The 26848-nt window shown below is 38.1% G+C and overlaps 2 protein-coding genes across 2 annotated transcripts in view; both read right to left on the bottom strand.

The window, feature by feature from the left end:
• LOC139548844 (zinc finger protein 180-like) overlaps positions 1-26848 on the bottom strand; it is a 274302-nt gene that overhangs the window by 103986 nt on the left and 143468 nt on the right. The gene's annotated exons all lie outside the window — the stretch shown is intronic.
• Positions 272-25574, bottom strand: LOC139552434 (zinc finger protein 420-like). The gene is made up of 4 exons (XM_071364184.1): positions 25110-25574; positions 15215-16587; positions 10073-10409; positions 272-1922 (listed from the first exon to the last, which is right to left on the bottom strand). Exons 1-4 carry the CDS (start codon positions 25435-25437, stop codon positions 1048-1050), a joined length of 2913 nt encoding a protein of 970 aa, XP_071220285.1. The 5' UTR covers positions 25438-25574; the 3' UTR covers positions 272-1047.

Below are 26848 nucleotides of genomic sequence, written 5' to 3'. Positions count from 1 at the left end.
TTAAATAGAACCTGGACCAGCTCAGGTGAAACACCTTCCCATTAACGAGATGGACAAGCCAGCACAGGTGTAACACATACTGACTAACGAGGTGACACCAATCAGTGCGTCCTGGACGTGCTACCGAGCTATACGTGTGAAATGTAAGATGTAAGATTGTTAATACAATTTATTATACTGCGTCCATGTGTTTAGGCTGCAAGTATGTTGAAATTAAGTTGTTTTCAAGTCATTGAAAAAACAACCCGAAAACTACAACTGCAACCGAACATATATTTGACGTTGGGCTTAATAGTCGTATTTTCAACGTCTTTTCAATGACATTTGGCTAAATGGGAATAGCGCAATGTCAAAACACAGTTTTAACGTGCCCAAATCAATAACCAATATGCAGAAACAGTTTGGGATATATTGAAAACCTAAACATGTTGAAGTGTTGCATTTTGATTCAAGTGGGTCACCAATGTGTTAAGTGTAACACAATTTTTTTTGTCACTTTTTGTTTAATAAATAGTACTCTTTCAATTCAGGGCCTGGGTTTTTCCGCTGAGGCTAAAATCAATAGATAGATAATATAGATAGATAATATCAACTGAACAGGGGACAAACGTTTATGGTTCTACATTCTGACATTCATTCAAATAGATCAAAAATCATTAAAATACTCCTACTACAATGTTAAAACATTCTACATTGTGACATAATTTCATTGATATTATGAAACAACTCCTTCATGTATGTATTTTCTGATGTTTAATCAGAGATATTTTATCAGAGTATCTCTTCCCACATCAATCACAGATACTAGGTTTCACTCCTGTGTGTGTTCTCTGGTGTACTGTCAGCTGGCTAGATCTAATAAAACTCTTCCCACATTGATCACAGCTATGAGGTTTCACTCCTGTGTGTACTTGCTGGTGTCTAGTCAGATTGCTAGATGTAGTAAAACTCTTCCCACATTGATCACAGCCATAAGATTTCTCTCCTGTGTGTGTTCTCTGGTGTTCAGTTAGATTGCTAGATGTAGTAAAACTCTTCCCACATTGATCACAGAATTCTCTGGTGTATAGTTAGATTGCCAGATGTAGTAAAACTCTTCCCACATTGATCACAGCTATAAGGTTTCTCTCCTGTGTGTCCCCGCTGGTGTCCTATCAGGCTGCTTAAGTGAGAAAAACTCGTACCACATTGATAACAGCCAAAAGGTTTCTCTCCAGTGTGTATTCTTTGGTGTGATTTCAGGGTCTGCAGCAGAATAAATCTCTTCCCACATTGATCACAGCTATAAGGTTTCTCTCCTGTGTGTGTTCTCTGGTGTATAGTCAGAGAGCTAGATATAGTAAAACTCTTCCCACATTGATCACAGCTATAAGGTTTCCCTCCTGTGTGAATTCTCTGGTGTATAGTTAGATTGCTAGATGTAGTAAAACTCTTCCCACATTGATCACAGCCATAAGGTTTCTCTCCTGTGTGTGTTCTCTGGTGTTCAGTTAGATTGCTAGATATAGTAAAACTCGCCCCACATTGATAACAGCCAAAAGGTTTCTCTCCAGTGTGTATTCTCTGGTGCGATTTCAGGGTTTGTAGCAGAATAAATCTCTTCCCACATTGATCACAGCCGTAAGATTTCTCTCCTGTGTGAATTCTCTGGTGTTCAGTTAGATTGCTAGATGTAGTAAAACTCTTCCCACATTTGTCACAGCTATAAGGTTTCTCTCCAGTGTGAATTCTTTGATGTATTTTAAGGTGTGATGAGTAGTTGAATCTTTTCCCACAGTCAGAGCAGCAGTGAGATTTCTTCCCTGTGGGTCTCTGCTGGTGTTTCTTGAGGAGTTCTGATCTGGAGAGACTCTTCTCTGCCTCATCAGCATCATGATGTTGTTGAGGCTCCCCAGAGGATCCACGATAGTCACGCCTCTCTCCTGTGTGAACAACAAGGTCAGACAGATGGTTAAAGGCCCACAACAGCAGAAATCCACTGTTAATTTGAGGTAAAAGGTTATGCCCAGAGCGTACCCATGAAGTTGTACAACAATTGACGTCTGTTCAATTTGAAAATTAAGCCAGTCAAGACAGCAACAATAGTCAGATTTAGTCTTGTTTTCACATTTAGTAGTAACATCGATGATTGCAGGCTACAAACACGTTTTTCAAGTTGTTGAAATCCTAAGCAGTGTGCCATATGACTTTTGGTCTCCAATATAGGCCCCTTTCTGTGTTTGCTAAAATTGCGGCACGAGGGCATAGCACACACAATTTGGTTGCAGAAACTCCTCCATGCTAATGAGGAAACCACTAGTTATGGATGTAGTATATCTGGTAATGAGGAAACCACTAGTTATGGATGTAGTATATCTGGTAATGAGGAAACCACTAGTTATGGATGTAGTATATCTGGTAATGAGGAAACCACTAGTTATGGATGTAGTATATCTGGTAATGAGGAAACCACTAGTTATGGATGTAGTATATCTGGTAATGAGGAAACCACTAGTTATGGATGTAGTATATCTGGTAATGAGGAAACCACTAGTTATGGATGTAGTATATCTGCTAATGAGGAAACCACTAGTTATGGATGTAGTATATCTGGTAATGAGGAAACCACTAGTTATGGATGTAGTATATCTGCCTGGAGCAAAAATGGTGAGCGAAGATTTTAGATTTTCACAATGTATTCTGAACATTACAGCGCAAGATCAGGAGTGCTACTCAAGGAAACTCACATTAAGCTCTGTGTCTATTCACTAATTCACCACCGTGGGGGAAAACTCAGGGGAGTTCTCATAGGCTGACAGCAATAATAGCCTCCATTTACAGGTTGAATATGAGTGCATTTCACACTACTATTGGATTATAATTGTAAGGCTCATTTGAATCACCTGCTTAAAATGTTTGTGTTATTGTCGAAAATCAACTGCTTTATAGTTAAAAAATACTTCAACCAGTAAAATTATCTTTGGCTAGCTTTGCCATCAGCCTGACAATAAGGGTTTGTACACTAAGTGTTTAACAAATTGGCACATAACTCCCACCTAACAATAACATAGATCTACTGTAGGACCCATAACTTCACCTAACAATAACATAGACCTACTGTAGGACCCATAACTTCACCTAACAATAACATAGACCTACTGTAGGACCCATAACTTCACCTAACAATAACATAGACCTACCGTAGGACCCATAACTTCACCTAACAATAACATAGACCTACTGTAGGACCCATAACTTCACCTAACAATAACATAGACCTACTGTAGGACCCATAACTTCACCTAACAACAACATAGACCTAAGACTATAAATAATTTAATATTTCAGGTGAAACATGGAAACTAAAATGTCTTTGTCATGACATTTCATTTCCATCAAGGAACAGTTCTCTACACATTATAGAGTGTGTTTTACACATTAAATATCTCTGTGTGTAAACAGACTAACGAGACCCTACTGTAAATCAATCAGACAATAACATTATAAACATCAATTTGTTAGGGATGTTGGATCCAACATGGAGCACGGCATAACTGTCTTTACCAGAGTAATGAATGAAGAAGCACTTTGGTTGTTGTTGCATGTCGTGATGTTTGTCATGTGACTGTCATTCAGAAAATGATTTCCTGGATCAGCTGATGATAGTTGAACATGTGACTAACTAAACAGCTTCAGTATTAAGAATGATGTGTAATTATTGAAGAACCACATTAATGACAGTATCCATTTGGGTGTTGTCAATAAAGTTAAGGTGACTAGGTTAGAACCATTGGATTTTGCAAACTCTGAAATGATTTAGAATTTCTGTGCCTATGAAAACTGTTTTCCCAACGTAATATAAGGAAACTAAATGTTACGTAGGTAGAGTGCATTTCAGAGATCTGAATACAAAAAACTGTACTAACAGGACAATAACCTAAACCACAAGGCCAAATCTACACTGGAGGAGCTTACCAAGATGACATTGAATGTTCCTGAGTGGCCTAGTTACAGTTTGGACTTAAATCGTCTTTAAAATCTATGGAAAGACTTGAAAATGGCTTTCTAGCAATGATCAACAACCAACTTGACAGAACAGGAAGGATTTTAAAAAGAATAATGAATATTCACATGAAGATCAGTCTCCTATTGGATGACATCACAACTTCCCATCAAGCCAACTCCTTGAAGGCCTTACTATGACATCACTCACTCCTTCTAGTTTGCAGTTGTCTAAAAAAAACACTATTTTGCTCAAAACATTTATTTGTTTCCCTTTAGTGTGTTTATACTTTACTGTATTTATATATCACTTTTCAACAGGAAAAGTTTAAAATCACTGGAGGACGTCATGAACAATTCATAAATTTTTTTCTTCACCTTTATTTAACCAGTTGAGAACAAGCTCTCATTTACAAATGCAACCTGGCCATGATAAAGCACAGCAGTGCCACAAAAACAACAGCGTTGGGATAAACAAAAGTACAATAACACAATAGAAAAATCTATATACAGTGTGTGCAAATGGAGTACAGAGGCAATAAAGGCAATAAGGCAATAAATAGGGCGTAGTAGCAAAGTAATTACAATTTAGCAAATTAACACTGGAGTGATAGATGTGCAGATGATGATGTGCAAGTAGAATATATGTCACTGTAACATATATAACATATATAATATATAAATACTGGTGTGAGCAAAAAAAGTAAATAAAAACATGGGGATGAGGTAAGCATTGGATGGGCTACTTACAGATGGGCTGTGTACAGCTGCAGCGATCGGTAAGCTGCTCAGATAGTTGATTCTTAAAGTTAGTGAGGGAGATATAAGTCTCCAACTTCAGCGATTTTTGCGATTCGTTCCAGTCATTGGCAGCAGAGAACTGGAAGGAAAGGCGGCCAAAGTAGGTGTTGGCTTTGGGGATGACCAGTGAGATATACTTCCTGGAGCATACTTCTCTGCTGCCAATGACTGGAACGAACTACAAAAATCTCTGAAACTGGAAACACTTATCTCCCTCACTAGCTTTAAGCACCAGCTGTCAGAGGAGCTCACAGATTACTGCACCTGTACATAGCCCATCTTTAATTTAGCCCAAACAACTACCTCTTCCCCTACTGTATTTATTTATTTATTTTGCTCCTTTGCACCCCAGTATTTCTACTTTGCACATTCTTCCACTGCAAATCTACCATTCCAGTGTTTTACTTTGCCACCATGGCCTTTTTTTGCATTTACCTCATTTGCTGACATTGTATATAGACTTATTTTCCTACTGTATTATTGACTGTATGTTTGTTACACTCCATGTGTAACTCTGTGTGTTGTATGTGTCGAACTGCTTTGCTTTATCTTGGCCAGGTCGCAGTTGTAAATGAGAACTTGTTCTCAACTTGCCTACCTGGTTAAATAAAGGTGAAATAAATAAATTAAATAGATCAGCAACGGTGGCTTGCAAACAGTGGATAGTAAGTAGCCCACCTTTGGAATAACTATGTATAGTTATAACTGTAGTATCCTGTATAACTGTAGTATCCTGTATAACTGTAGTATCCTGTATAACTGTAGTATAGTTATAACTGTAGTATCCTGTATAACTGTAGTATCCTGTATAACTGTAGTATCCTGTATAACTGTAGTATCCTGTATAACTGTAGTATCCTGTATAACTGTAGTATCCTGTATAACTATGTATAGTTAACTGTAGTATCCTGTATAACTGTAGTATCCTGTATAACTGTAGTATCTTGTATAACTATGTATAGTTATAACTGTAGTATCCAGTATAACTATGTATAGTTATAACTGTAGTATCCTGTATAACTGTAGTATCCTGTATAACTGTAGTATCCTGTATAACTATGTATAGTTATAACTGTAGTATCCAGTATAACTATGTATAGTTATAACTGTAGTATCCTGTATAACTGTAGTATCCTCTATAACTGTAGTATCCTGTATAACTGTAGTATCCTGTATAACTGCAGTATCCTGTATAACTGTAGTATCCTGTATAACTATGTATAGTTATAACTGTAGTATCCTGTATAACTGTAGTATCCTGTATAACTGTGTATAGTTATAACTGTAGTATCCTGTATAACTGTAGTATCCTGTATAACTATGTATAGTTATAACTGTAGTATCCAGTATAACTATGCATAGTTATAACTGTAGTATCCTGTATAACTGTAGTATCCTGTATAACTGTAGTATCCTGTATAACTATGTATAGTTATAACTGTAGTATCCTGTTTAACTGTAGTATCCTGTATAACTGTAGTATCCTGTATAACTATGTATAGTTATAACTGTAGTATCCTGTATAACTGTAGTATCCTGTATAACTGTGTATAGTTATAACTGTAGTATCCTGTATAACTGTAGTATCCTGTATAACTGTAGTATCCTGTATAACTGTAGTATCCTGTATAACTGTAGTATCCTGTATAACTATGTATAGTTATAACTGTAGTATCCTGTATAACTCTAGTATTCTGTATAACTATGTATAGTTATAACTGTAGTATCCTGTATAACTGTAGTATCCTGTATAACTGTAGTATCCTGTATAACTATGTATAGTTAAAACTGTAGTATCCTGTATAACTGTAGTATCCTGTATAGCTGTAGTATCCAGTATAACTATAGTATCCTGTATAACTGTGTATAGTTATAACTGTAGTATCCTGTATAACTGTAGTATCCTGTATAACTATGTATAATTATAACTGTAGTATCCTGTATAACTGTGTATAATTATAACTGTAGTATCCTGTATAACTGTAGTATCATGTATAACTGTAGTATCCTGTATAACTGTAGTATCCTGTATAACTATGTATAGTTATAACTGTAGTATCCTGTATAACTGTGTATAATTATAACTGTAGTATCCTGTATAACCATGTATAGTTATAACTGTAGTATCCTGTATAACTGTAGTATCCTGTATAACTGTAGTATCCTGTATAACTGTAGTATCCTCTATAACTGTAGTATCCTGTATAACTGTAGTATCCTGTATAACTATGTATAGTTATAACTGTAGTATCCTGTATAACTGTAGAAATCCTGTATAACTGTAGTATCCTGTATAACTATGTATAGTTATAACTGTAGTATCCTGTATAACTGTAGTATCCTGTATAACTGTAGTATCCTGTATAACTGTAGTATCCTGTATAACTATGTATAGTTATAACTGTAGTATCCTGTATAACTGTAGTATCCTGTATAACTGTAGTATCCTGTATAACTATGTATAGTTATAACTGTAGTATCCTGTAGAACTGTAGTATCCTGTATAACTATGTATAGTTATAACTGTAGTATCCTGTATAACTGTAGTATCCTGTATAACTATGTATAGTTATAACTGTAGTATCCTGTATAACTGTAGTATCCTGTATAACTGTAGTATCCTGTATAACTGTAGTATCCTGTATAACTGTAGTATCCTGTATACCTATGTATAGTTATAACTGTAGTATCCTGTATAACTGTAGTATCCTGTATAACTATGTATAGTTATAACTGTAGTATCCAGTATAGACTGGGATGAGGTGAAACCACTCAGGTTCAAAAAATATCAAAAATATTTTGGATTATTTGTTTACATCATTCCTTTGTCTCGACCCAGTACACAGTAAACGTACCGAGGTTCTAATGTTGCCAAGGAGACACATTTTATTATTTATTTACAGTTTGGAGGGTTGGGGGTCTGACATCCAGGATACACATTTTATTATTTATTTACAGTTTGGAGGGTTGGGGGTCTGACATCCAGGATACACATTTTATTATTTATTTACAGTTTGGAGGGTTGGGGGTCTGACATCCAGGAGACACATTTGATTATTTATTCAGTTTGGAGGGTTGGGGGTCTGACATCCAGGCTACACATTTGATTATTTATTTACAGTTTGGAGAGTTGGGGGTCTGACATCCAGGAGACACATTTTATTATTTATTTACAGTTTGGAGGGTTGGGGGTCTGACATCCAGGAGACACATTTTAGTTCTAATGGTGCCGTTCTGTTATTCTTTTCAGCTTCTTTTTCCAAGCATCTTATATTACTCTGAGACTAGTTATCCTGGGATCTTACATTACTCTGAGACTAGTTATCCTGGGATCTTACATTACTCTGAGACTAGTTATCCTGGGATCTTACATTACTCTGAGACTAGTTATCCTGGGATCTAACATTACTCTGAGACTAGTTATCCTGGGATCTAACATTACTCTGAGACTAGTTATCCTGGGATCTTACATTACTCTGAGACTAGTTATCCTGGGATCTTACATTACTCTGAGACTAGTTATCCTGGGATCTTACATTACTCTGAGACTAGTTATCCTGGGATCTTACATTACTCTGAGACTAGTTATCCTGGGATCTTACATTACTCTGAGACTAGTTATCCTGGGATCGTACATTACTCTGAGACTAGTTATCCTGGGATCTTACATTACTCTGAGACTAGTTATCCTGGGATCTTACATTACTCTGAGACTAGTTATCCTGGGGAATAGTTTCAATACATTGCAAAAAACCTAAACCTGTTTTTGCTTTGGCATTATGGGGTATTGTGATGTCATTATGGGGTATTGTGAAACATTTTAGAATAAAGGGATGCACCGATATTACATTTTTGGCTAATACCGATATCTAATATTTTCCTTGCCCCAAAAAACGATACCGATAACCGGTATTTAAAATTTTAGAGGCCTTTTAAGCATTCTAGTACAGCATTCTAATAGTTAACACACACACGGACGCAGCGGTCTAAGCCACTGCATCTCAGTGCAAGAGGTGTCACTACAGTCCCTGGTTCGAATCCAGGCTGTATCACATCCGGCCGTGATTGGGAGTCCCACAGTAGTTGTCTGTTATTGGTGTAGAGAGGACGACAAAGGAGAGGGATTCCACATATGGATAGGAAGATACAAATTATCATTATTACTGGAAAAAATTCATTTAAATTCCAGGAATTTTATAACTTTAGCTTTCTAGGTCAGTAGGTTACAGTAGGTTGTATCTCTCTAGGTCATGCCAGTAGGCTACAGTAGGTTGTAACTCTCTAGGTCATGCCAGTAGGCTACAGTAGGTTGTATCTCTCTAGGTCATGCCAGTAGGTTACAGTAGGTTGTAACTCTCTAGGTCATGCCAGTAGGCTACAGTAGGTTGTATCTCTCTAGGTCATGCCAGTAGGTTACAGTAGATTGTATCTCTCTAGGTCATGACAGTAGGTTACAGTAGGTTGTAACTCTCTAGGTCATGCCAGTAGGCTACAGTAGGTTGTAACTCTCTAGGTCTTACCAGTAGGTTACAGTAGGTTGTATCCACGTGGAAACAATTATCAACCCAATGTGGAAAGTGTCGATTTTTGGTCAACAACAAAATGAATGGCTTATTTGCTACGTGAGGTTTACTTGATCCAACAGAAGTTTCGTAATGCTTAAGTTGTTATGTGGACACGTGACATACCGACAACTTTGATAAAAACACTATAGGAGTTGTCTCCAGATCGCTATGCATATTCATGCTAGTAGCTTAGCATCTCTCTCCATTGAATACAGGCGGTGCATATTCATGCTAGTAGCTTAGCATCTCTCTCCATTGAATACAGGCGGTACATATTCATGCTAGTAGCTTAGCATCTCTCTCCATTGAATACAGGCGGTTGACGACAACAACCCTCATAGAACATAAACAATAGATTACAATAATAAGATGAATCCACCAATCCAAAGACAGGATAGGCGGGAGCTAGACAACCCGCAGTGAAGCTTTGTGGACAACGACTCGCCTTGTTAGGGCGGCGAGACATCTTGTCAGTATATCCATAATCTTTGTTACATGTAGTAAACCATCACTACATGAAAATCACTACATGCCGTGCCCCCCAGTCTGCGGTCAGCAGATAGACCCTTCTCAAATATATATGTTAAGTCACTTTTTGGAAACGGAACGGAGAAAACAAGGGGTAGCTTGTACATATCAGTCATCATCCTGGGCCCTCCATTGAAGAGGTTGACGAGCCAACTCCGAATATCGAAAGTAAAAAACGAATTTAAGGCGGTACTTACTGGTGTTAATCAGATCTCCTATCTCCTCTTCATCTTCCAATGTGACAGTAATCTCCCCTTCCTTCTTCACTCCATAAACTGCATCCTCTTCTTTTACTGTAACATCCTCCTCCTCTTTCACTCTGAACGCGTCTTCCTCTTCTTTCACTGAAACGTCTATCTCTTCTTCTTTCACCGTAACAGCCTCACCCTCTACTTCTTGTTTTACTGTGACATCCTCTTCTTCCTTCTCCTCTTTCACGACAATGTTCAGCCCCAGAGCTTCTTTCTCCGTCCAGCAGACCGCCTCTTCTTTAACAAGAGGGGAGAAGTTTAGGGAGCTCATGGTCGGGGATGTTAGCTAGCTAGCTATCATTAGCGACTAGGCTAGTGCTAATTTAACCAGCCAGCTACTATAGCTGACTAATACAAAATAACGTAATATTAAATAGGTTAACAAGTAGATACGACCTAAGTGTGTCGAAAACACAGTAGGTAATATACACCGAAAGCGTATAAATAGCTTGAATCTTTCGGCTGTGTTGGCTAACAAGCTACCGACGTGGTTGACGAGCTGTTTATGAAGAACCGTCCACTAGATTATACGTCACGCTGGCAGCATCGCCTGAAAGACGCACATCGCCGTCGGCTGACTGGAGGGGAAACGCAGTTGAGGATCATATTTTATTTTCAGACAAAGATTATTGTAAATGGATTTAATTAAATAATACCATTATATTGAGACATACAAAGACAGGAATTTTTACTACTCTAGCGAATCCTTGTGGCGCCTGCAGGCTGACCTCGGTCGTCAGGTGAACAGTGTTTCCTCCGACATATTGGTGCATCTGGCTTCCGGGTTAAGCTGTTAAGAAGCGCAGTTTGGCTGGTCATGTTTCAGAGGACGCATGACTCGACCTTCGCCTCCTGAGCCCTTTGGGGAGTTGCAGCGATGAGACAATATTTGTATTTTTTATTTTACCTTTATTTATACAGGTTTTTCTCATTTCCAAAAGAGACCTCGTCCAATAGCAGCAGGGGGAACAACATTTCAGACAAAACAACTTACGTGCACAACATTAAACAAAGCTATAAACACACACACACAGTACAACAATAAAATGTTACGTTAAAAAAACGAAAGTCTTGACTAAAAACAGCTGTCCTAAAAACAATTACACTCTTCTATACAACGATCAAGTGTTTAAGCTCCACCAACGAAACTAGATCATCAAATTGTTAAATGTTCAGGAGAGAATTCCAGGACCACGGAGCTGAGTAAGAATTTCGACCTGATCTAATTTTTGTTTAGAAGCAAATGAGAAAGGGACCGTAATTGATATTTACTTACCGACCTGACGAAAAAAGAACAGAGATAAAATGGCATTTTACCCAATATGGCCTTAAATATCAGTGTATACCAGTGTTTAAGCCTACGCAAGGTCAATGACGACCAGCCAACAGCACTGGAGACGGGGGTAAAATTATTTAAAAAATGCCGAAATTGGTTGTTCCCCCACCATTTACAACAACATCACTGAGCACCATCACTGTCTTTCCTTCGTGGATCTCCTGCATGTTTACATATCTGGCATTACTCATCTCATATGTATATACTGTATTCTATCCTATTCTACTGTATCTTAGTCTATGTATTACTCATTCCATATGTATATACTGTATTATATCCTATTCTACTGTATCTTAGTCTATGTATTACTCATCTCATATGTATATACTGTATTCTATCCTATTCTACTGTATCTTAGTCTATGTATTACTCATCTCATATGTATATACTGTATTCTATCCTATTCTACTGTATCTTAGTCTATGCATTACTCATCTCATATGTATATACTGTATTCTATCCTATTCTACTGTGTCTTAGTCTATGTATTACTCATCTCATATGTATATACTGTATTCTATTCTACTGTATCTTAGTCTATGTATTACTCATCTCATATGTATATACTGTATTCTATCCTATTCTACTGTATCTTAGTCTATGCATTACTCATCTCATATGTATATACTGTATGCTATCCTATTCTACTGTATCTTAGTCTATGCATTACTCATCTCATATGTTGTCAGAGTCGTGTGTATAGGTGGCAGGGAAGTCAGGCGCAGGAGAGTCAAACGGAGTGTAAAATGGAGTCTTTTAATGAAAGTCCAAATACATGCTCCATAACACTAAATAAGAAACGAACAAACAAATATGGGTACGAAGACCCGTCGCGCACCTATACACATAAAAAACAATACTAACAAGAAACAATCTCTGACAAAGACATGAGGGGAAACAGAGGGTTAAATACACAAGAGGTAATGGATGGGATTGAAAACAGGTGTGTGGGAAGACAAGACAAAACCAATGGAAAATGAAAAAATGGATCGATGATGGCTAGAAGACCGGTGACGTCGACCGCCGAACACCGCCCGAACAAGGAGAGGCAACGACTTTGGCAGAAGTCGTGACATATGTATATACTGTATTCTATCCTATTCTACTGTATCTTAGTCTATGTATTACTCATCTCATATGTATATACTGTATTCTATTCTACTGTATCTCAGTCTAAGTATTACTCATCTCATATGTATATACTGTATTCTATCCTATTCTACTGTACCTTAGTCTCCCGGGTGGCGCAGTGGTCTAGGGCACTGCATCGCAGTGCTAGCTGTGCCACCAGAGTCTCTGGGTTCGCGCCCAGGCTGGGCTGGGTTCGCGCCTAGGCTCTGTCGCAGCCGGCCGCAACCGGGAGGTCCGTGGGGCGATGCACAATTGGCATAGCGTCGTTAGGGAGGGTTTGGCCGGTAGGGATATCCTTGTCTCAGTATGTAAAATGACCGAGTGAGCTGCGGGGCATCTCGTTGAACTCGGCACGGCCTGGAGATAATAGTAATGCCATTGCAGGCTTTTTGTGTCTTTAAGCACCGTACTTTTTCACTTCATCCCTGCTGTGTGTGTGTGAGAGCTTTTCTTTGACATCTGTTGGGAGAAATGACTGATTTACAGTTCACAAGGGTTGTCTAATCACATATAGGAAGTTTTGAAAAGTTCTGACCTTTTAACCCTTCAAAACAGCATCTAGGACACCATCTTAAGGCACTTCTGGTTGTCACAGTAAACACATATCTTGAATGGAGTATGCTGTTACAGAATCCTGAGTTTTAAGTCTGTATGTTAAAAATTGACTGATCTACACAGGTTTGAATGCAGTGATTTTCACAATTGCAGGCTATGTAAATCAAATCTTCATTCCTTCATGAGTGAGGGTCAATTTCACCTGCACGATTCATCAGTTCACGTTTTTGTACAAAAGGTCTTATAGAAATGTGTAAAACTATGCTTGACAGTTTATGACAAATAGTTCAACAATTTTGCATGTAATGGCTTATGCAAGGAACTAATGCCTAGATGTTTTGAGGGGTAAGACTATTCAACAGAGAACCAACTACTATAGTTGGATCAACATGACATGAGCAATTGATAATGTGGAAAAAAAGCTGACACTTGTACATTATCAATTGCAATTTGTTCAAAGGAATAAGAAATTGCTTTAATGATGTGCACAAGTGACTAGATTAATTGGAATTTGTACAAGTAGTATCAAGAATTGCACTTTTGATCTAAGAAATGCACCAAAGTCACTGAGAAAACTGTAATCACTTTCCCAGTGGAATACAACCTAACAGACAAGAAGCCATTCTTTACAAAACAGTATGAATACAAACAATGGCAGGGCTGATTTGTGATGAAGAGGGTATGGGCCATTAACAAAGCCATCACCTACAGAGAGATGAACCTGGAGAAGAGTCCCCTAAGCAAGCTGGTCATTGTGCTCTGTTCACAAACATAAACACACCCCACAGAGCCCCTGGACAACAGCACAATTAGACCCAACCAAATCATGAGAAAACAAAAAGATAATTACTTGACACATTGGAAAGAATTAACCAAAAAACTGAGAAAACTAGAATGCTATTTGGCCCTAAACAGAGAGTACACAGTGGCAGAATACCTGACCACTGTGACTGACCCAAACTTAAGGAAAGCTTTGACTATGTACAGACTCAGTGAGCATAAATGTCAAATGTGTGATTTCATGAACTGGTACATACAAGAAAACCAGGTTTTAAAGTTCTGTTCAATAGCCATCCCATCATTACAAAACATTTGAAAGGCTAAGTCTATCATCTCCTGAGAAGTGGTAACTATTCACATTAACATTTCAAAGAGGTTTGGTGCCCCCTGGCGGCTGAACCCGAGATCAATGAGAGATCTTGTCAGAAACAATGACAGAGTCCCACTTCTCAGCTATCTTTATTTACATCAAACTAAACTAACTGCTATCTTGAAATGTTGAAAAAGTGTTTTTAAATAATCCAGGCTGATCCCTCACCTTGATCACCTCTGGAGTTGAGGTTAACAGCCGAGGTAATTTTTATGATGAAAATGAAAAAAAAAAAAATGAATAATATAAATAAAATGAAGATGCAGCTGTCTTTGAAATGATCAAACTGAACACACTGCTATCTTGAAATGTTGAAAAAGTGTTTTTAAATAAATAAAAGATGTATATTTTGTCAGGCTGAATGTTTGAATATATGAGGTGATTTGAGTCATGCTTCTTCAGTAGTGGAATAAAGACAATTAGCATTTGAATGTTGTCAAGAAATACTGGAGTGATGTCAGATTGTTAATGAAATTGATTAGTACAATTTATTATACTGCTTTCATGTGTGTATATACACAAACATCTGCAACAATTATCATATTACATGTATTTTTTTAAACAAGCAGCTTTTTCAACTTGTAGAAAACAGCTGGCTACATTTTGAAGTGCTGCATTTTGATTAAAGTGGGTCACCAACGCAGTAAGTGTAACACAGCTCTTTTTTTGTTAGTCACTTTTTGTTAAATAATACTCTTTCAATTCAGAGCCTGGATTTTCCCCTGAGGCTAATATCCATATCATGCTGCAATCAATTGAACAGGGCAAAGGATAAGGTAGTACATCATTAAAATACTCCTTCTACAATGTTAAAACATTCTACATTGTGACATCATTAAAATACTCCTTCTACAATGTTAAAACATTCTACATTGTGACATTATTTCATTGATATCATGAAACAACTCATTCATGTATGTATTTTCTGATGTTTGATCAGACACCTTTTATCAGAGTATCTCTTGTCACATTGATCACAGCGGAGAGGTTTCTCTCCTGTGTGTGTTCTCTGGTGTGAAGTCAGCTGGCCAGATGTAGGAAAACTCTTCTCACAATGATTACAACTATAAGGTTTCTCTCCTGTGTGTGTTCTCTGGTGTCGAATCAGATGGCTTGATGTAGTAAAACTCATCCCACATTGATCACAGATATAAGGTTTCTCTCCTGTGTGTGTTCTCTGGTGTAAAGTCAGCTGGCTAGATGAAGTAAAACTCATCCCACATTGATCACAGATATAAGGCTTCTCTCCTGTGTGTATTCTCTGGTGTATAGTCAGATGACCAGATGTAGTAAAACTCTTCCCACATTGACCACAGCTGTAAGGTTTCTCTCCTGTGTGTATTCTCTGGTGTAATGTCAGCTGGCCAGATCGACCAAAACTCTTCCCACATTGACCACAGCTATACGGTTTCTCTCCTGTGTGTATTCTCTGGTGTAGAGTCAGATGGCCAGATGTAGTAAAACTCTTCCCACATTGACCACAGCTGTAAGGTTTCTCTCCTGTGTGTGTTCTCTGGTGTGATATCAGGCTGGTTGACTGAGTAAAACTCTTCCCACATTGACCACAGCTATAAGGTGTCTCTCCTGTGTGTGTTCTCTGGTGTAGAGTCAGATTGCTAGATGTAGTAAAACTCTTCCCACATTGACCACAACTATAAGGTGTCTCTCCTGTGTGTGTTCTCTGGTGTATAGTCAGAGTGCTAGATGCACCAAAACTCTTCCCACATTGATCACAGCTATAAGGTTTCTCTCCTGTGTGTGTTCTCTGGTGCACTGTCAGATCCCTAGATTGACAAAAACTCTTCCCACATTGATCACAGCTATAAGGTTTCTCTCCTGTGTGTGTTCTCTGGTGTGATATCAGGCTGGTTGACTGAGTAAAACTCTTCCCACATTGACCACAGCTATAAGGTTTCTCTCCTGTGTGTGTTCTCTGGTGTATAGTCAGATGGCCAGATGTAGTAAAACTCTTCCTACAGTGATCACAGCTATATGGTTTCTCTCCTGTGTGTATTCTCTGGTGTTGAATCAGATGGCAAGATTGATCAAAACTCTTCCCACATTGAACACAGCTAAATGGTTTATCTCCTGTGTGTGTTCTCTGATGAATTTTAATGCCTGATGAGGTGAATCTCTTCCCACAGTCAGAGCAGCAATGAGATTTCTTCCCTGTGGGTCTCTGCTGGTGTTTCTGGAGGAGTTCTGATGTGGAGAGACTCTTCTCTGCCTCGTCAGCATCATGAGGTTGTTGAGGATTCCCAGAGGATCCACGATAGTCCCGTCTCTCTCCTGTGTGAACAACAAAGTCAAATGGTTCAAGGCCCACAACAGTGGAAATTCACTGTAAAAGATGATGCCAACAGCGTAGCCATGATGTTGTACAACAACTGACGTCTGTAATGAATGTAATGATTTGACATTTGTCTTAAAATGAGCAACAATAATCATATTTTGTATTGTTTTCACATTAGTAGTAACATCGATGATTGAGCCAGATGACTTTTGGTCTCCAATATGGGCCCCTTTCTGTGTTTAATAAAATTGCGGCACGAGGGCGAAGCACATACAATCAAATTGTAGAAACACCTCCCTGCTAATGAGGAAACCACTAGTTATGGATGTAGTATATCTGGTAATGAGGAAACCGATAGTTATGGATGTAGCATATCTGGTAATGAGGAAACCACTAGTTATAGATGTAGTATATCTGGTTGTAGAAACTCCTTCCCGCTAGTGAGGATAATAGTTATAGCAAAGATTTTAGTTTTTCACAAAGTATTCTGAATGTGAATGGGTGAAAACTCAGGGGAGTAGCCTCCATTTCCAGGTTGCTTATGAGTGCATTTCACACTACTTTGGATTATAATTGTAAGGCTCGTTTGAATGTCCTGCTTAATATAATGTTTGTGTGATCATCGCAAATCAACCGCTTTGTACTTAAAAAACCCTTCAACCAGTAAAATGTTCTTTGTCTTTTCCATCAGCCTGACAATGAGGGTTTGTACACTGTTTGCCAAATTGTCCCATAACTTCACCTAACAACAAATATACCTGTAATGAACGAAGAAGCACTTTGGTTGTTGTTGCATGACATACATAGTGTACTGTAGGACCCATAACAACAACATAGACCTACTGTAGGACCCATAACGTCACCTAACAACAACATAGACCTACTGTAGGACCCATAACAATAACATAGACCTACTGTAGGACCCATAACAACAACATAGACCTACTGTAGGACTCATAACTTCACCTAACAATAACATAGACCTACTGTAGGAGCCATAACTTCACCTAACAACAACATAGACCTACTGTAGGAGCCATAACTTCACCTAACAACAACATAGACCTACTGTAGGACCCATAACAACAACATAGACCTACTGTAGGACCCATAACATTACCTAACAATAACATATACCTACTGTAGGACCCATAACATTACCTAACAATAACATATACCTACTGTAGGACCCATAACATTACCTAACAATAACATAGACCTACTGTAGGAGCCATAACTTCACCTAACAATAACATAGACCTACTGTAGGACCCATAACTTCACCTAACAACAAATATAGGAAAATAGCTCTGTGTGTTGTACAATAGCCTATCCATCAAGGAACAGTTCTCTACACATTATGAGCTAAGTATCTCTGTTTCCAAACAGACTAACGAGACCCAACTGTAAATCAAGCAGACAATAACATTATAAACATCAATTTGTTAGGGATGTTGGATCCAACGTGGAGCACGGCATAACTGTCTTTACCAGAGTAATGAATGAAGAAGCACTTTGGTTGTTGTTGCATGTCGTGATGTTTGTCATGTGACTGGCATTCAGAAAATGATTTCCTGGATCAGCTGATGATAGTTTAGTAACTAAACAGCTACAGTATTAAGAATTATGTGTAATTATTGAAGAAACACATTAATGACAGTATCCATTTGGGTGTTGTCAATAAAGTTAAGGTGACTAGGTTAGAACCATTTTATTTTTTTTTATTTTTTATTTCACCTTTATTTAACCAGGTAGGCTAGTTGAGAACAAGTTCTCATTTGCAACTGCGACCTGGCCAAGATAAAGCATAGCAGTGTGAACAGACAACAACACAGAGTTACACATGGAGTAAACAATAAACAAGTCAATAACATGGTAGAAAAAAGAGAATCTATATACAATGTGTGCAGAAGGCATGAGGTAGGCAATAAATCGAATAATTACAATTTAGCAGATTAACACTGGAGTGATAAATCATCAGATGATCATGTGCAAGAAGAGATACTGGTGTGCAAAAGAGCAGAAAAGTAAATAAATAAAAGCAGTATGGGGGTGAGGTAGGAAAATTGGGTGGGTAGTTTACAGATGGACTATGTACAGCTGCAGCGATCGGTTAGCTGCTCGGATAGCAGATTTTTTAAGTTGTTGAGGGAGATAAAAGTCTCCAACTTCAGAGATTTTTGCAATTCGTTCCAGTCGCAGGCAGCAGAGAACTGGAAGGAAAGGCGTCCAAATTAGGTTTTGGCTTTAGGGATGATCAGTGAGATACACCTGCTGGAGCGCGTGCTACGGGTGGGTGTAGCCATCGTGACCAGTGAACTGAGATAAGGCGGCACTTTACCTAGCATAGCCTTGTAGATGACCTGGAGCCAGTGGGTCTGACGACGAACATGTAGCGAGGGCCAGCCGACTAGGGCATACAGGTCGCAGTGGTGGGTCGTATAAGGTGCTTTAGTAACAAAACGGATGGCACTGTGATAAACTGCATCCAGTTTGCTGAGTAGAGTATTGGAAGCTATTTTGTAGATGACATCGCCGAAGTCGAGGATCGGTAGGATAGTCAGTTTTACTAGGGTAAGTTTGGCGGCGTGAGTGAAGGAGGCTTTGTTCCGGAATAGAAAGCCGACTCTAGATTTGATTTTGGATTGGAGATGTTTGATATGAGTCTGGAAGGAGAGTTTGCAGTCTAGCCAGACACCTAGGTACTTTAAGCAAACTCTGAAATTATTTAGGATTTCTGTGCCCATGAAAACTGTTTTCCCAGCGTAACATAAGGAGGCACTAAATGTTACATAGTTAGAGTGCATTTCAGAGATCTGAATACAAAAAACTGTCCTAACAGGACAATAATCTGTAATGCGTTATCATTCTAAATGTCCTGAATAAAGGAACAGTTCTCTGTGCTTTATCTTGGACTTATTTTTCTACTGTATTATTGATGTTTGATTATTGTATGTTTGTTACACTCCATGTGTAACTCTGTGTTGTCTGTGTCACACTGCTTTGCTTTATCTTGGCCAGGTCGCAATTGTAAATGAGAACTTGTTCTCAACTTGCCTACCTGGTTAAATAAAGGTGAAATAAATAAATGAAATAGATCAGCAACGGTGGCTTGCAAACAGTGGATAGTAAGTAGCCCACCTTTGGAATAACTATGTATAGTTATAACTGTAGTATCCTGTATAACTGTAGTATCCTGTATAACTGTAGTATCCTGTATAACTGTAGTATAGTTATAACTGTAGTATCCTGTATAACTGTAGTATCCTGTATAACTGTAGTATCCTGTATAACTGTAGTATCCTGTATAACTGTAGTATCCTGTATAACTGTAGTATCCTGTATAACTGTAGTATCCTGTATAACTATGTATAGTTAACTGTAGTATCCTGTATAACTGTAGTATCCTGTATAACTGTAGTATCTTGTATAACTATGTATAGTTATAACTGTAGTATCCAGTATAACTATGTATAGTTATAACTGTAGTATCCTGTATAACTGTAGTATCCTGTATAACTGTAGTATCCTGTATAACTATGTATAGTTATAACTGTAGTATCCAGTATAACTATGTATAGTTATAACTGTAGTATCCTGTATAACTGTAGTATCCTGTATAACTGTAGTATCCTGTATAACTGTAGTATCCTGTATAACTGTAGTATCCTGTATAACTGTAGTATCCTGTATAACTATGTATAGTTATAACTGTAGTATCCTGTATAACTGTAGTATCCTGTATAACTATGTATAGTTATAACTGTAGTATCCAGTATAACTATGCATAGTTATAACTGTAGTATCCTGTATAACTGTAGTATCCTGTATAACTGTAGTATCCTGTATAACTATGTATAGTTATAACTGTAGTATCCTGTTTAACTGTAGTATCCTGTATAACTGTAGTATCCTGTATAACTGTAGTATCCTGTATAACTGTGTATAGTTATAACTGTAGTATCCTGTATAACTGTAGTATCCTGTATAACTGTAGTATCCTGTATAACTGTAGTATCCTGTATAACTGTAGTATCCTGTATAACTATGTATAGTTATAACTGTAGTATCCTGTATAACTCTAGTATTCTGTATAACTATGTATAGTTATAACTGTAGTATCCTGTATAACTGTAGTATCCTGTATAACTGTAGTATCCTGTATAACTATGTATAGTTAAAACTGTAGTATCCTGTATAACTGTAGTATCCTGTATAGCTGTAGTATCCAGTATAACTATAGTATCCTGTATAACTGTGTATAGTTATAACTGTAGTATCCTGTATAACTGTAGTATCCTGTATAACTGTAGTATCCTGTATAACTATGTATAATTATAACTGTAGTATCCTGTATAACTGTGTATAATTATAACTGTAGTATCCTGTATAACTGTAGTATCCTGTATAACTGTAGTATCCTGTATAACTGTAGTATCCTGTATAACTATGTATAGTTATAACTGTAGTATCCTGTATAACTGTGTATAGTTATAACTGTAGTATCCTGTATAACTGTAGTATCCTGTATAACTGTAGTATCCTGTATAACTGTAGTATCCTCTATAACTGTAGTATCCTCTATAACTGTAGTATCCTGTATTACTGTAGTATCCTGTATAACTATGTATAGTTATAACTGTAGTATCCTGTATAACTGTAGAAATCCTGTATAACTGTAGTATCCTGTATAACTATGTATAGTTATAACTGTAGTATCCTGTATAACTGTAGTATCCTGTATAACTGTAGTATCCTGTATAACTGTAGTATCCTGTATAACTGTAGTATCCTGTATAACTATGTATAGTTATAACTGTAGTATCCTGTATAACTGTAGTATCCTGTATAACTGTAGTATCCTGTATAACTATGTATAGTTATAACTGTAGTATCCTGTAGAACTGTAGTATCCTGTATAACTATGTATAGTTATAACTGTAGTATCCTGTATAACTGTAGTATCCTGTATAACTATGTATAGTTATAACTGTAGTATCCTGTATAACTGTAGTATCCTGTATAACTGTAGTATCCTGTATAACTGTAGTATCCTGTATACCTATGTATAGTTATAACTGTAGTATCCTGTATAACTGTAGTATCCTGTATAACTATGTATAGTTATAACTGTAGTATCCAGTATAGACTGGGAGGAGGTGAAACCACTCAGGTTCAAAAAATATCAAAAATATTTTGGATTATTTGTTTACATCATTCCTTTGTCTCGACCCAGTACACAGTAAACGTACCGAGGTTCTAATGTTGCCAAGGAGACACATTTTATTATTTATTTACAGTTTGGAGGGTTGGGGGTCTGACATCCAGGATACACATTTTATTATTTATTTACAGTTTGGAGGGTTGGGGGTCTGACATCCAGGATACACATTTTATTATTTATTTACAGTTTGGAGGGTTGGGGGTCTGACATCCAGGCTACACATTTGATTATTTATTTACAGTTTGGAGAGTTGGGGGTCTGACATCCAGGAGACACATTTTATTATTTATTTACAGTTTGGAGGGTTGGGGGTCTGACTTCCAGGGACACATTTTAGTTCTAATGGTGCCGTTCTGTTATTCTTTTCAGCTTCTTTTTCCAAGCATCTTACATTACTCTGAGACTAGTTATCCTGGGATCTTACATTACTCTGAGACTAGTTATCCTGGGATCTTACATTACTCTGAGACTAGTTATCCTGGGATCTAACATTACTCTGAGACTAGTTATCCTGGGATCTAACATTACTCTGAGACTAGTTATCCTGGGATCTTACATTACTCTGAGACTAGTTATCCTGGGATCTTACATTACTCTGAGACTAGTTATCCTGGGATCTTACATTACTCTGAGACTAGTTATCCTGGGATCTTACATTACTCTGAGACTAGTTATCCTGGGATCTTACATTACTCTGAGACTAGTTATCCTGGGATCGTACATTACTCTGAGACTAGTTATCCTGGGATCTTACATTACTCTGAGACTAGTTATCCTGGGATCTTACATTACTCTGAGACTAGTTATCCTGGGATCTTACATTACTCTGAGACTAGTTATCCTGGGATCTTACATTACTCTGAGACTAGTTATCCTGGGATCGTACATTACTCTGAGACTAGTTATCCTGGGATCTTACATTACTCTGAGACTAGTTATCCTGGGATCTTACATTACTCTGAGACTAGTTATCCTGGGGAATAGTTTCAATACATTGCAAAAAACCTAAACCTGTTTTTGCTTTGGCATTATGGGGTATTGTGATGTCATTATGGGGTATTGTGAAACATTTTAGAATAAAGGGATGCACCGATATTACATTTTTGGCTAATACCGATATCTAATATTTTCCATGCCCCAAAAAACGATACCGATAACCGGTATTTAAAATTTTAGAGGCCTTTTAAGCATTCTAGTACAGCATTCTAATAGTTAACACACACACGGACGCAGCGGTCTAAGCCACTGCATCTCAGTGCAAGAGGTGTCACTACAGTCCCTGGTTCCAATCCAGGCTGTATCACATCCGGCCGTGATTGGGAGTCCCACAGTAGTTGTCTGTTATTGGTGTAGAGAGGACGACAAAGGAGAGGGATCCCACATGTGGATAGGAAGACACAAATTATCATTATTACTGGAAAAATTCATTTAAATTCCAGGAATTTTATAACTTTAGCTTTCTAGGTCAGTAGGTTACAGTAGATTGTAACTCTAGGTCAAGCCAGTAGGCTACAGTAGGTTGTAACTCTCTGGGTCATGCCAGTAGGTTACAGTAGGTTGTATCTCTCTAGGTCATGCCAGTAGCTTACAGTAGGTTGTAACGCTCTAGGTCATGCCAGTAGGTTACAGTAGGTTGTAACTCTCTAGGTCATGCCAGTAGGTTACAGTAGGTTGTATCTCTCTAGGTCATGCCAGTAGGTTACAGTAGGTTGTATCTCTCTAGGTCATGCCAGTAGGTTACAGTAGGTTGTATCTCTCTAGGTCAAGCCAGTAGGCTACAGTAGGTTGTAACTCTCTAGGTCATGCCAGTAGACTACAGTAGGTTGTATCTCTCTAGGTCATGCCAGTAGGCTACAGTAGGTTGCATCTCTATAGGTCATGCCAGTAGGCTACAGTAGGTTGTATCTCTCTAGGTCATGCCAGTAGACTACAGTAGGTTGTATCTCTCTAGGTCATGCCAGTAGGCTACAGTAGGTTGCATCTCTCTAGGTCATGCCAGTAGGTTACAGTAGGTTGTATCTCTCTAGGTCATGCCAGTAGGCTACAGTATGTTGTATCTCTCTAGGTCATGCCAGTAGGCTACAGTAGGTTGTAACTCTCTAGGTCATACCAGTAGGCTACAGTAGGTTGTATCTCTCTAGGTCATGCCATTAGGCTACAGTATGTTGTATCTCTCTAGGTCATGCCAGTAGGCTACAGTAGGTTGTAACTCTCTAGGTCATACCAGTAGGCTACAGTAGGTTGTATCTCTCTAGGTCATGCCAGTAGGTTACAGTAGGTTGTATCTCTCTAGGTCATGCCAGTAGGCTACAGTAGGTTGTAACTCTCTAGGTCATACCAGTAGGCTACAGTAGGTTGTATCTCTCTAGGTCATGCCAGTAGGTTACAGTAGGTTGTATCTCTCTAGGTCATGCCAGTAGGTTACAGTAGGTAGTAACTCTCTAGGTCATGCCAGTAGGCTACAGTAAGTTGTATCTCTCTAGGTCATGCCAGTAGGCTACAGTAGGTTGTATCTCTCTAGGTCATGCCAGTAGGTTACAGTAGGTTGCATCTCTCTAGGTCATGCCAGTAGGCTACAGTAGGTTGTATCTCTCTAGGTCATGCCAGTAGGCTACAGTAGGTTGTATCTCTCTAGGTCATGCCAGTAGGCTACAGTAGGTTGTATCCAAGTGGAAACAATTATCAACCCAATGTGGAAAGTGTCGAATTTGGTCAACAACAAAATGAATGGCTTATTTGCTACGTGAGGTTTACTTGATCTAACAGAATTTTCGTAATGCTTACGTTGTTATGTGGACAAGTGACATACCGACAACTTTGATAAAAACACTATAGGAGTTGTCTCCAGATCGCTATGCATAATCATGCTAATAGCTTAGCATCTCTCTCCATTGAATACAGGCGGTTCATATTCATGCTAGTAGCTTAGCATCTCTCTCCATTGAATACAGGCGGTTGACGACAACCACCCTCATAGAATATAAACAATAGATTGGTGTAGCCAACCCAACTCTCACATGACACTATTGGGGGGCACGGTGTGTAGTAAAACATCACTACATGACAATCACAACATGCCGTGCCCCCCAGTCTGCGGTCAGCAGATAGACCCTTTTCAAATATATATATTAAGTCACTTTCTGTAAACGGAACAGAGAAAACAAGGGGTAGCTTGTTCTCTACGTCGTCTGATTCTAGACATATCAGTCATCATCCTGGGCCCTCCGTTGAAGAGGTATTGACGAGCCAACTCTGAATATTCAAAGTTAAAAACACATTTAAGGCAGTACTTACTGGTGTTAATCAGATCTCCTATCTCCTCCTCTTCATCTTTCAATGTGACAGTAATCTCCCCTTCCTTCTTCACTCCAAAAACTTCCCCCTCTTCTTTTACTGTAACATCCTCCTCCTCTTTCACTCTGAACGCATCCTCCTCTTCTTTCACTGAAACGTCTTTCTCTTCTTCTTTCACTGTAACAGCCTCACCCTCTACTTCTTGTTTTACTGTGACATCCTCTTCTTCCTTCTCCTCTTTCACGACAATGTTCAGCCTCAGAGCTTCTTTCTCCGTCCAGCAGACCACCTCTTCTTTAACAAGAGGGGAGAAGTTTAGGGAGCTCATGGTCGGGGATGTTAGCTAGCTAGCTATCATTAGCGGCTAGGCTAGTGCTGACTTAACCAGCCAGCTACTATAGCTGACTAATACAACATAACGTAATATTAAATTAAATAGGTTAACAAGTAGATACGACAGAAGTGTGTCTAAAACACAGTAGGTAATATACATCAGCTGTTTATGAAGAACCGTCCACTAGATAATACGTCACGCTGGCAGCGTCGCCTGAAAGACGTACATCGCCGTCTGCTGACTGGAGGGGAAACGCAGTTGAGGATCATATTTTATTTTCAGACAAAGATTATTTTAAATGGATTTAATTAAATAATACTATTATATCGAGACATACAAAGACAGGAATGTGTTGATTGATTAGTGCGAATAAAAATGTTTACTACAGCACATTTAAGGCAGTTTCATTAAGTTATACTACATCTAAATTAGCAGCTAGCTACTGTAGGTCCATACTGCTCCTACATGGTGTAACAATACATCATATAGATGTATATAATGAACAGACTAGGTCTATACTGCTCCTACATGGTGTAACAATACATCATGTAGATGTATATAATGAACAGACTAGGTCTATACTGCTCCTACATGGTGTAACAATACATCATGTAGATGTATATAATGAACAGACTAGGTCTATACTGCTCCTACATGGTGTAACAATACATCATGTAGATGTATATAATGAACAGACTAGGTCTATACTGCTCCTACATGGTGTAACAATACATCATGTAGATGTATATAATGAACAGACTAGGTCCATACTGCTCCTACATGGTGTAACAATACATCATGTAGATGTATATAATGAACAGACTAGGTCTATACTGCTCCTACGTGGTGTAACAATACATCATGTAGATGTATATAATGAACAGACTAGGTCTATACTGCTCCTACGTGGTGTAACAATACATCATGTAGATGTATATAATGAACAGACTAGGTCTATACTGCTCCTACATGGTGTAACAATACATCATGTAGATGTATATAATGAACAGACTAGGTCTATACTGCTCCTACATGGTGTAACAATACATCATGTAGATGTATATAATGAACAGACTAGGTCTATACTGCTCCTACATGGTGTAACAATACATCGCCTAGATGTATATAATGAACAGACTAGGTCTATACTGCTCCTACATGGTGTAACAATACATCATGTAGATGTATATAATGAACAGACTAGGTCCATACTGCTCCTACATGGTGTAACAATACATCATGTAGATGTATATAATGAACAGACTAGGTCTATACTGCTCCTACATGGTGTAACAATACATCATGTAGATGTATATAATGAACAGACTAGGTCTATACTGCTCCTACATGGTGTAACAATACATCATGTAGATGTATATAATGAACAGACTAGGTCTATACTGCT

The sequence above is a fragment of the Salvelinus alpinus genome, chromosome 2 (assembly GCF_045679555.1).
Source record: "Salvelinus alpinus chromosome 2, SLU_Salpinus.1, whole genome shotgun sequence".
Classification (NCBI taxonomy): domain Eukaryota; kingdom Metazoa; phylum Chordata; class Actinopteri; order Salmoniformes; family Salmonidae; genus Salvelinus; species Salvelinus alpinus.
This window is presented reverse-complemented; position numbering and strand designations above follow the sequence as displayed.

Bases quoted from the DNA above. Each gene is read 5' to 3' on its own strand.
- LOC139552434 (XM_071364184.1), bottom strand. From the start codon at position 25,437: ATGAGCTCCCTAAACTTCTCCCCTCTTGTTAAAGAAGAGGTGGTCTGC. The intron at 10,410-15,214 runs ACATGAATGAGT...GCTAGCTAGCTA, and splicing joins TCAAACATCAGAAAATACAT to ACATCCCCGACCATGAGCTC. The intron at 1,923-10,072 runs GTAAGTACCGCC...TTGTTCACACAG, and splicing joins AGGAGATCTGATTAACACCA to GAGAGAGGCGTGACTATCGT.